The sequence below is a fragment of the Buteo buteo genome, chromosome 9 (genome assembly GCF_964188355.1).
Source record: "Buteo buteo chromosome 9, bButBut1.hap1.1, whole genome shotgun sequence".
Taxonomy (NCBI): Eukaryota; Metazoa; Chordata; class Aves; order Accipitriformes; family Accipitridae; genus Buteo; species Buteo buteo.
The window spans coordinates 41,271,643-41,283,040 of NC_134179.1; the positions used below are offsets into that span (position 1 = coordinate 41,271,643).

The 11,398-nt window shown below is 65.0% G+C and overlaps 1 protein-coding gene across 1 annotated transcript; it reads right to left on the reverse strand.

Annotated features, from left to right (window-relative positions):
- Nucleotides 1-981: 981 nt before the first annotated feature.
- On the reverse strand, nucleotides 982-3,313 carry FZD2 (frizzled class receptor 2). Its single transcript, XM_075036204.1, has one exon. It carries the CDS (start codon nucleotides 2,812-2,814, stop codon nucleotides 1,141-1,143), a length of 1,674 nt encoding a protein of 557 aa, XP_074892305.1. The 5' UTR covers nucleotides 2,815-3,313; the 3' UTR covers nucleotides 982-1,140.
- Between the last annotated feature and the right edge of the window lie 8,085 nt (nucleotides 3,314-11,398).

Below are 11,398 nucleotides of genomic sequence, written 5' to 3' on the forward strand. Positions count from 1 at the left end.
CTGCAAACCAAAAAATCCTTATTTTGGGGGTTAAATAGATATTTTTTTCCCCTGCAAAGCGCTTTGTTCCAGCTGGAGGGAGATGCTGGCTCATCCCCACAGTGCGATGGAAGCGGAGCGGGGGCCTGGCAGCACCCATAGGACCCCCCCCCCCCATTTAATTCTTGATTTTTGGAGGGGAAAAAAAAGCCCTCGGGAATAAGTTAGTGGGTTTTTTTAGTCGTTTGTATTTGCAAAGGACTGTTTTAAAAAGTAATTTGGGAGGAAAAGTCTGCGGCCAAGCTGGGGGAAGGTACAGGCAGGGCGGTGCAGGCAGGGGTACAGGCAGAGACCCCAAGCCCGGGTGGCTGGGAGGAGGGCAGCCCTGTCACAGCATCTTTTGGGAGCGAGCAAAGGGGGTAGGTAATAAAAAAAATCAACTTTCTTGGGGAGGTTCCAAAAGGAGAGGGAGAAAAATGGGATTTTTATTGGTGGTTTTTTTTTTCTTTTTTTTTTTTTACCCCCCTTTTTCCAGGGCTCGGCGGAGCTGCCCGTGCCCGGGGAGAGCCAGTCCGGTGCGGGGCTGGGGCCATTCCCGGAGCCCCTTGGCCAACGCCAACAGTCCCCGGTGGCCCCGCGGGAAGGGGGGATGCCAACTGGGATAGCGGAGAGAGGGGGAGAGGAGGGCGAGAATTCTCTCCCCATCTCGGCAGGTTTTTTCCCCCTTTTTCTCCCTTTTTTTTTTTCCTTTTTTCCCCTCCTTTTTCTCATTTCCCAACCTTTCTTTCTCCCCTCCTTTTTCTCCCTCTTTTTTCCTTTTTCTCCCTTTTCTTCCCTCCTTTTTTCTCTCCTTTTCCTCTCCCTCTTCTCTTTTCCCTCTCCCTTTTCTTTTTTCCCTCCCCTTTCTCCTTTTTTCTCTCCCCTTTCTCCTTTTTTTCTCCCTTTTCTCCTTTTTTTCCCTCTTTTTTGTTTTAAATAGAAATATATAATTAAATTTACAAATGCTATTTACAGGTTTAATTACAAAAAAAAAAAAAACCAAAGAGAAAGAGAGACACCCCTTAGACGTTAATAAATCTAAAAATAAAAAATATATAATAAAACCCCCCAAAAAATTCAAGCCGAAGGGCAGCAGCGGCCAGGCTCGGGGAAGGGGGGGGGTCACACCGTCGTCTCGCCCTGCTTGCTGTTGGTGAGTCGCGTGTAGAACTTCCTCCACGAGTGCAGGGTTTTACCCGACCATATCCAAAAGCCGGAGGTGATGCCCACAATGAGAGTCATGAGATACTTGATCATGTAGACGGTGAAATCGGGGGTCATACGGGGGGTGAAGTGGAGCGGGCAGGGGATGGCCAAGCTCTTGCAGTTCTGGCTGATCCAGCTGCGCTCCCAGTGCTCGCGGAAAGCCTGCTCGTAGAAATAACAAGCGATGACGATGGTGGCTGGGACAGTGTAGAGGACGCTGAAGACCCCAATGCGAACCATCAACCGCTCCAGCTTCTCTGTTTTGGTTCCACCGTGTTTCATGATGGTGCGGATGCGGAAGAGGGAGACGAAGCCGGCCAGAAGGAAGGAGGTACCGATGAAGAGGTAGACGAAGAGTGGGGCCAACACGAAGCCCCGGAGAGGGTCGATGTTGTTGAGGCCCACGAAGCAGACGCCGCTCAGCAGGTCCCCGTCGATCTGTCCCATGGCCAGGATGGTGATGGTCTTGACGGCCGGCACGGCCCAGGCGGCCAAGTGGAAGTACTGGGAGTTGGCCTCGATGGCCTCGTGGCCCCACTTCATGCCAGCGGCCAGGAACCAGGTGAGGGAGAGGATGACCCACCAGATTGAGCTGGCCATGCTAAAGAAGTAGAGCATCATGAAGAGGATGGTGCAACCTTCCTTCTTGGTGCCCTGCACCACCGTGCGGTAGCCATCCTCCTGGAAACGCTCGTTGCAGACCACCCTCTCCTCCAGCACGAAGCCAGCGATGTAGGCCACCGACACCATGGTGTAGCACCCCGAGAGGAAGATGATGGGTCGCTCGGGGTAGCGGAAACGCTGCATGTCCACCAGGTAGGTGGTGACAGTGAAGAAGGTGGAGGCGCAGCACAGGACGGACCAGATGAGGATCCAGATACGGGCGAAACGGATCTCATCCTCGTTGAAGAACATGTGGCCATCGGGCCGGGTGGGCTCGCAGGGCGCCGCACAGTCCTTCTCGCCCAAGAACTTGTAGTTGAGGTAGCTGGGCACCTTCAGCGCCCGCGGACAGTGGAAGGGGTGGTCGAGGGTGGCGTAGCGAGGGGCACCTGGGGTCCCCTGGCCGGCCAACGGCGTGGCACTGGTGAGCAACGCTGGTGAACTGCCGTCCTCCGAATGGTTCTGCCCCACGCAGATCTGCTCGGCGCCGTGCCGGGGGAAATTCTCGCAACGTAATCGCTCCGGCCATTGGAAACCGAATTTATTCATGAGGGCTTCGCAGCCCTGGCGTGCCCGTTCACAGATGGAGCGGCACGGTGGGATGGCCTGCTCCAGCACCGTGCAGACCGGCGCGTACATGGAGCAGAGGAAGAACTTGAGCTCCAACGAGCACTGGACCTTCACCAAGGGGTAGAACTGGTGGACCTCCAACCCCGCGTCCTCCTGGTTGGTGTGACCCAGCAGGTTGGGCATGATGGTCTGGTTGTAGGCGATGTCGGTGCAGAGCGGGATGGAGATGGGTTGGCAGAAGCCGTGGTCGGGGATGGAGATGCCCTTCTCACCGTGCAGCTGGCTCCAGCACGGCGCCGGCACGCTTAGCCCCACCAGCAGCCAGGCCAGGGCGGGCAGCACGCTGGGGGGGCCCATGGCGCCCTGAGCCGCTGTGCCCAGATTTACGGTGCCCGGTGCTCAGCCGGCCCGCCGGTCCTCCTGTCCGGATCTGCCGTGCCCGGTGCTGCCTGGATGGTTCCCGGTGACCGGATCTGCCGTGGCCGGCGCTGCCTGGATGACTCCCGGTGACTGGATAGGCGCCGGTCCCGCCTGGACGGTTCCCAGTCCCGTCTGGACGGCTCCCAATCCCGCCTGGACGGCTCCCGGTGCCCGGCTGGACGGCTCCCGGTGTCCCGGTCTACCGTGCGGGGCGGGACGGCTCCCGTTGCCCGGACCAGACGCTCCCGGTGCTCCGCAGCGCTGCTCCCCTCTGCCCGGACTTAGCGCTCCCGGTGCTCCCGCTGCCCCGACCCCGTGCCCGGAACCCCGGGCGGGCGGTGGCGCTGCCGGGGGGGGGGGGAGGGGAATGCCGGGGGGAGGGGGTACCGGGGGGGGGGTACCGGGGGGTGCCGGGGGAGCGGAGCGGCCGCACCGGACGCTCCCGCCGCCTTTGTGCGGGGCAGCGCCGCGTCCCCGCCGGGCGGAGCGGGCCCCCCCCCCACGCCCCGCCCCCGACGGGCCACGCCCCTCCCGCCCCGCCAATCACATTCAAACGGCGCGGCCGCCCCGCCCCCCGCCGCCCCGGGCCCAGCCCCCCCCGCCACCTCCCCGCCCCCCCCCCCCGCCCCCGGGGGTCACCGGGCCGGGGACCGGGGGGAGCCCGGCCCCCCCCCGCCCCCCGTCGCAAACTTTTTCCGCGCCGTGAAAAGTCCCCCCGCGGCGTGGGGTCGGGACGGGGCCACGGTGAAAAGTCCCTCCCCGTGTCCCCGGCACCCCCCCGGTGTCCCCTGCCCCCCCCGCCGTGTCCCCTGCGCCTCCCTCCGTGTCCCCTGCCTCCCCCCGCCCCCGTGTCCTCTGCACTCCGCGGTTTCCCCCGCACCCCCCTGGTGTCCCCTGCGGTCCCCCCCGTGTCGCCCCACCCGTGGGGCTGCTCCCCCCACATCCCCCCCAGCCTGGGACCCACATTCCCCCCCCCCCCCGACACGCTGCAGCGGGTCCCCCGCTGTCTCCAGGTCCCACTTTAGGGTGCACCAGGGCAGGATTAGCCCCCGTGGCCCCCTGGCACCCACACGGGTCCCGGCTGCCCCCCCCGGGACAGGGATGCCTTGGCCCCGACACCCCTGGGTGTCACCCAGGTGGTGCCACTGCCCCGTGGGGTGCCCACGGCCACCCTGGGGTGCTGCCAGAGTCCCACAAGGCCACCACACAGCCAGGGGTGTCCCCAAAGTGCCCAAATCAGCTGGAGGTGGTGGGGAACATCCCGCGTCCTGCCCCCCACCAGTGGCCCCACACCTCCCACTCCAACCGTGGCCGTGGCAAAGGACACCTCCGTCCCCAAAACCAGGGCAGCGGGAGGGAGCTGGGGGGCTGGGACACAGCACGGGTGGGGGGACCAGGACACACTGGGGGGGGATATGGGACACAGCAGGGGGGACCAGAGTACATCGTGGGGGGGACCAGGACACACTGGGGGGATCCAGAACATACCAGGGGGGTCTGGGACACACTGGGGGGAGGACCGGGACACTTCGGGGGGGACTGGGACACACCAGAAACCCTCATGGGGGAAAGAAACCGCAGGCAATCACCCCGAATTTTGGCAGCAGGATGGGGGGGGGGGGTGGCTGCCTTTCCCAAACCAGCATCCCAAGGAAAGGGCAGACGGGGGGGGGGGGGGGAGGATCTGGCAGGGAGCCCAGCACCCCCGTCCTGCTCCTTTCTTGGGGGGGCCGGGGGGGGGGCGAGGGGCTTTCTGCTGGCTGCCTCCTTCCCCTCCGCCGCCCTCCCTCCCTTTCTCTCCCTTTCCTGTAACTTAAGCTTTTGTTGTGAGCAGGAGAAACCCGGGCTGCCGTGAAAAGAGGGCCCCACCGCCTTTCAGAGCGTAATTGAAACCATTGCGCGGCTCCTGGCCGAGGGGGAAGGGCAGGGGGGGCTCCAGAAATCAAAGCTGGGGGGTGTAGGGGGGGGGCCAGGACATGACACACGATGAGCACCCGCTCCTGGCTCCCCCCCCACCTCACCGTCAGTTTTCCTGGCCCCGGACGTGCCGGTTGTCACCGCGGCGGTTGGCGGGATGCTGGGGGGGCTCCCCGCTTTTGCAAAAAGGGGTTGGGGATGGAAGGGAGGGGTCCCCGTGGTCCCGGACCAGGTCGGGATGGTGGTCCTGTGGAGTGAACCGGGGCGGGATGGGTGCCAGCGGTCGGACGCCCACACGTACCCTGGCTGGGGCACCCAGGGGCGCTGCCTTTGGGGCCCACGCCGAGCCCACGGCCGCCATGTGCCGGGGAGGGCGGCTCGGCACGGCCGGCGCTTGGCGGCCGCCCAGCGAGTCCTCGGCCGGGGAGGCTGCTGGCGAAGGGCCTGGCAGGGTGCCGGGCTGCGGGGGCCGGAGCTCAGGCCGGATCCTGGCGAGCGGCTGCCTCCCGACCCGTTCCCGGGTCCCCGTTTACAGGCGTGACGTGGGGTGACTCCTCCGGCCGTGGACCCCCTCGGCCCTGTGGGTGCAGAGTCTGGTTTGTGTGACACCCCTGCCGGTGTCCCCAGCCTCGGTGGCCTTTGCCCCAGCCCAGCCAGCTGGGGACGGAGACAGAGGGGGTGCGGGGGTGTCTGCACAGCCACGTGGATCTTGGCTTCCTAAAAGCTTCAGATTTTGGCTTCTTTCCGGGGGTCGGGGGGGATGTCACTTCCAGAGGGGATGGCAGGGGCTGGGGCTGTCCCCACGCTCCCTGTCCTCCTGGGTGCTGCAGGGTGCTGGTGGCTTAGGACAGGGGGTCCCCGGGACCTCTGGGCACCACAGACACACGTGGTCCCACCCGGAGCGGGTGCTGAGCCCTCCTGGGGAGGGGGAAACATGGAGCAGACCTGCCAGCCAGCCCTGGGAGGCACCCCTGGGTGGGCTGGGGGTGCCAGGAGACACCCCAGGGAGGCAGCTGGCGGGGTCTTGCCTGCTCAGGGGTGTCCCCTCGCAGGGACATGCAGGGTGGCCAGGGAATATCTTTGGTCCCGTTCGTCCCCGTCACTAGGCTCCCAGTTCAATCCCCAGGCGCTGCGAGGGGGATGCAGGGTGGGAGACGGTCCTGTCCCCTCCCCAAAAGCTTCCCCGCAGGGATTTGGGGTTGGTGTCCTGGGCAGAGGGGACCGTGTGAGGGCAGGGACCCATCCTGGCACCCACTGGGAGAGGGTCGGTGCTGGGCATTACTGGGAGTATGAGGCCAAGCCCAGGTCCCCCCCCAGGGCTCCCCGTCACAGCCCCCAAGGAACTGCTCAGGGTGGGGGGGACCCAGGACTCCCAATCCCCCCACTGCTCTGCTCTCACTTCATCCCAGTACAGCACTGGGGGATGCTGGTGGGCACCTGGTGCTGCCAGTCCCCTGTCCCCAGCACCCCGGGGTCCCCAGGTCGCCACCTGCCAGGGATGGCCCATGGGTGCCACCACCTCCAGCAGGGCTCGTGGCTCCGGTGTCCCTGTTGGAGCAGGGCACGGTCCCTGTGGAGCCCCTCTCCCTGGGACTCTTCCAGCGCGGCAGGGTGCCAGGGTGCTTGTGGGGTCCTCCCTGTACTCAGGAGGGTCGGGGTGGGGGACACAGCTGGAACCCCCCCAGGTCCTGGCCTTGGACTCCCGGCAGCACCCCGGGAGGTGCCCAGCACCCCCAGACCAGCCACGGGCAGCTCTGGTCCCTTTCTGAGCCTCCTCTCTGGGGACAGGAGCCCCAGTGCCGACCCGTGGGTGACGCTGGGGGTGGCACAGCAGCTGGCACTGGCCCCACACACTGCCCCACTCTTAGGCTGCTGGCCAGGACTGCTCAGGAGGGCAATATTTGGCATGGGGGGAGCTCTGGCAGCACCAGTTCCCACCATCCCCATCCCTTGGGGATGGGCATGGAGAAGGGTGAAGCAGAAATGCAGAAATCCAGGATGGAGCGGCTGCACCAGGCGATGCCAGGCAGGACAGGGACCCCCGGGGGGTCCCCCAGGAGCTCAGAGGAAGGGCCCCCCCGGCCCCTGCCCTCGGCTTTGTTTCACACTTAAGAGCCTCTAATTAAAACCAGCCACAAAAGCCCTGGCTGGCGGCAGGCTCAAGGTGCCAGCGGAGGACGGGGGTCCGTCACCAAGGGAACAGAGAGGGATGCGGGGCCCCCAGCACGGGCACCACGGGGCCCCCCCGCTCCCCCGTGCGTGAGCGTGCACACGTGTGCACGCACACACATACATGAGCGTGCACATGAACACACGGTGCCTGCAGGAGGGGTGAGCGTGGGGACGTGGGAGCAGGGCTGGGGGGTCAGGGGGTGACAGTGCTGGGGGGTGCTCGTGTGAAAGGTCTGCTGGCACGTGTGCGTTTGCACGCCTGTGCCCAGCTTTGTTGCACGCACGCTATCCTGTGGGTTAGGAAGGGCAGGAACCAGTGCCTGTTGTTCTCAGGCCTGGTTTGTACTGGTCTAAACTGGTCTAATGGTCTGCAATGGCTCCATGGGGTGGGAGGGGTCCGTAAGCAGCACTGGCCAGGTGGGCTGGGGGGTGAGCTGAGCCCTGGGGTACCCGTGGGGTGCCCCAGCACCAGGGGCAGCCTTCGCTGCCAGCATGGCTGCAGCGGGCGCCCGTGAGGTGCCGGTAGCCACCAGGCAGAGCGCGTTAGCCAAACCCCAGCACGGGACCAGAGGGCTGATGGGTGACCCTGAGAGCTGCTGTCAGGAGCCCGGGGAGGGGACAAGCCCCCACCGAAGTGAGGGTCCCACTGCCCAGACACCTCAGGGGTGGTGAAACCCCGACGGCCCAGTGCCGGCGGTGGACAAAACCCACTCCGAGCCAGGCTGGCAGGACGCTGGCCTACGCTGGCCGGGGCGGCGTGCGGGGGGAAGCTGGCTTAAGCACACCTTGACCTTCCTGGCAGGGGAGGGATCCCTCCAGCTTGTCCGACACATCTCCTGCCAGCACCCGGTATTGAAAGCGCGGCGAGCTCGCGCGCGGAGGAGCCGGCATGAAAAGGCAGCTTAGGCATCTCCTGCTGCGAGAGATGGATTAGGGGCTTCGGGGAGGGCCGGGGGGACAGCGAGAGGCACAGCCGCCGCGGCATGCCGTGGCCAGGCTCCGTGCCGGTGGCCGCTGGGCAAGAACGGGCACGGCCGGGCATGGTGCCGCCGGCTACCGTCTCGTTGCGTCCCGGTGGGAGAAGGGGGCAGTGGGCCAGGCCCGGTGGGGCAGGATGCTGGGGCGTCCCCAAAACGGAGCATGGGAAGAGAGAGGGACTGTCCCGGCTCAGAGGGGGCCGGGCGGGCAGGGGGCTGGGGCACCCAGTGCTGGCAGGCCCGCTTCTCCTCTCGGCTCCGGACCCCCCACGGGTCCCCAAGGCATCCGCCGCCCGGTCCCTCAGCTGTCGCTGTCAGGAGGACGCGGTATTTTTAGAGCCGCCTGGGGACCGGCAGGTCAAGCGGTGACAATTTTTGCCCGTGGAAGCGGGTGGTGCGAGGCGGGGGTGGCGGGAGGCTTTGTGACCCCGCTAGCCCCCGTGAGTTTCCCCTTTTGCTCTGATTTGGGGTCAGAAATGTCCCACTTGTCCCCGGGGAGGGAAGCGCCTGGCACTAGCAATGGGTCCTCATGGGATGGGAGGGGTCCGGCCACCTCAGCTCTGTCCCAGGGCCCCGTCCTGGCTCAGGGTCTGTGTTCCCGAGGAGGTGACAGCGATACCCCATGCAGGCGGCCCGGACCCCTGGGATCCCCCCCAGCACCAGCCCTGGTGTATGGGGTGGGGGTCGATGGCCCCGGTGGTGCCCGTGGTGGGGGTGCCCTGCTGCACGGCAGGTGGGAGGGGATGGGGTGCCCCTGTGGCCCCCCGTCCCGGGAACAGCTGTGCCCTGGCCGATGGCAGGAGACCCTGCCAGCACCGGGCATGTGACAGGAGGTGACAGAGCTGCCTGCTATTTATACCCGGCCCTTGTCAGGGCTGGGTGTGGGGACGCAAGCAAGCCCATGCCACGGGCGCAGGCTGGCCCTCAGGGTCCCCTGGGTGCCCGTCTGTCCTCGGGACCACCCAAATCCCCTCTGTAGGGTGGGGGGGCTGCAGCCACTCACAGTCACTCCAATTGCCCCCGGACCACAGGGTACACTGAGCCACGCCTGTGCCCAAAGGGGGCACAGAGCTGTCCCCATGCCCCATGGCGGCACTAGGCTTTGCCCAAGGGGGACACTGAGCTGTCCCCATGGCTGATGGGGACATTGAGCTGTCCCTGTGCCTGATGGGGGCACTGAGCTGTGTCCAATGGGGACATTCAGCTGTCCCCATGCCTGATGGGGACATGAGCCACCCCTGTGCCTAAAGGGGCCACAGAGCTGTGCCCAATGGGGACACTGAGCTGTCCCTGTGCCCAAGGGTGGCACTGAACTGTCCCCATGCCTGATGGTGGCATGCAGCTGTGCCCAATAAGGACACTGAGCTGTCCCCATGCTTCACAGGGGCACAGAGCTCTGCCCAAAGGGGACACTGAGCTGTCCCTGTGTCCAGCCAGCAAGGTGGGGGAGGTTTGTCCCCCAGCAGACACAGGTCCCCCTCAGGCACATATCCCCAGCAGCCATGGGCTGCCCTTGGTGTGGGGAGAAGCCAAAGGGGGGCTGTTCCTTCTGGGCCCCCACCGCCGCAGCCCCCACACAAAGCTGCTTTACATGAGAAGAGGGGCCCAGGGGCCGCAGCACCGGCCTCCGCCTCCTGGCCCGCAGAAAGGGGCCTCCTTCACTCCCCGTTCCCGGCTTCCCCCTGCTCGCACACGCACTCACACTCACACCCGTAGGTGCACGCCACACACGTACACACGCGCTCAGGGTTGGGGGTCCCCTGGCCTGGGGACACTGTTCCCCTCAAGCACCTCAGACAGAGAAGCCCGAGCCCTCCCAGGGCTGCCCCCCCCCAAGCAGGCTCAGTGCGTGCCCCAGATTCCTGCTGCCACAGCTGGGCTCTGCTCACCCCTGTAGCACCGAGGGAAACTGAGGCAGGGAGTGAGGGGCCTCGGGCAGCATCGAGGAGGGCACCCAGCCCCAGGATGGGAGGGGCCACCCCTCCTCCACGGCTTAGCACCCCGAGGGTGCCAGATCCTCCTCACCCCAAAGCCCAGGCAGGCAGGGCTGGGTGCCCCCCATCATTGGTACTGCTGAACATCAGCTTTGTGCACCTGGGGGGGGGGGGCTGTGTCAAGAAGGGGCGTAAGCCACCAGGACACCTGGGTCCTGCTGGGGGAGCTGCCACCCTCCCCGGCGGGTGCTGGGTACCCACGCTCCGGGCCCTGGGGTTCATCCTGCCTGGCTAAAAACAGCTCCATCTCCCTGTGGGCCTACATCCCCCTCAGATCCCCCATGGTGGGTGGGGGTCCCATAGTGTGTGGGGGGGTCCCACTGCCCACCGGGGTGGAGCAGGAGCTCCCTCTCGTGGGCACAGCCCTGGCGCTGAGCAGGGCCCAGGGTGCCCACCCGGGACCCACGGGTGGGGTGGCTGCAGGACATGTGGGTCCCTTCAACCAAGCCATCCATGGGGCTGCTCCATGCAGTGTGGCCAGGCTCCCCAGGCAGGGATCCTGGCTCCACCCTGCCTGCCTGGACCCGTCTGGGTGCTTTGGGAGGACGAGGGGTGGGACAGTCCCCTCCAAAAACACAGCGGTAATTCCTGGAAGGAGAAAGGCTGCTCCCCTCCGTGCCTCAGCTTCTCCACCCTCCATGGGGCTAAGCTGCAGGGCAGACCTCAGGGCACAAGGAGCCACAGGGACGTCAGCAGGGAGGGACACCATCACCAGTGGAGGAGAGGCAAAGGCCTGGCAGCTCCAAACTGGCAGTCGCCACTCACCCAGGTGTGTGGGACCATAAACCTGATGCAGGACAAGACAGGTGACCCCCGGTGCTTAGGTATTTGGAGGGGAGCGGAGTAAAGCACCAACAGGCATGGCATCAACAGGACTTTCTTAATGCAATGAGGAGCAAACTCAAGCATGTTCCTGCCCAGCAAAAGGTCACATAGCCACCCTGCGATGCAGAGGTCCCAACTTTCAACCACGAGGTCCTCCTCAGCACACAGGGTTGACTGCAGATGCACGAGGGAGCTCCACACAGGAGTTCTGGCGGTGCAGCCCAGCCTGCCACACTGCAGTAATAGATCAAGTCATCTCTGCTACAAGCTACACTGCCTAGCACAAAGCACAACCACCGCTTTGGCCGCCCTTGCATCTAACCCACAGCCCCACTGTGCAGGGCTTGCTGTCACAGGCATACACCTCATTGGTAGGTTTGGTGGTGCACGCAGAGGCACGGTCTGGTGAACGTGCTCCAGAAAGGGCCGTTTCCAAACTCCTCTCTCCTCACCCTGCCTCGACGAGGCAGCAGAGGGCAGCACGCAAGCAGGATCCAGGCAGCAAGGCTTCTGGTGAGAAAGAAAAGGAATGAATGGAGAGACAGATGGAATCCAGTTTTTCTGCTGTCAGGGATGGCAGAGACACGGTGACACATGCTGCCGTGCTCGGAGACAGCTGGTAACAGCTGTGGTGGT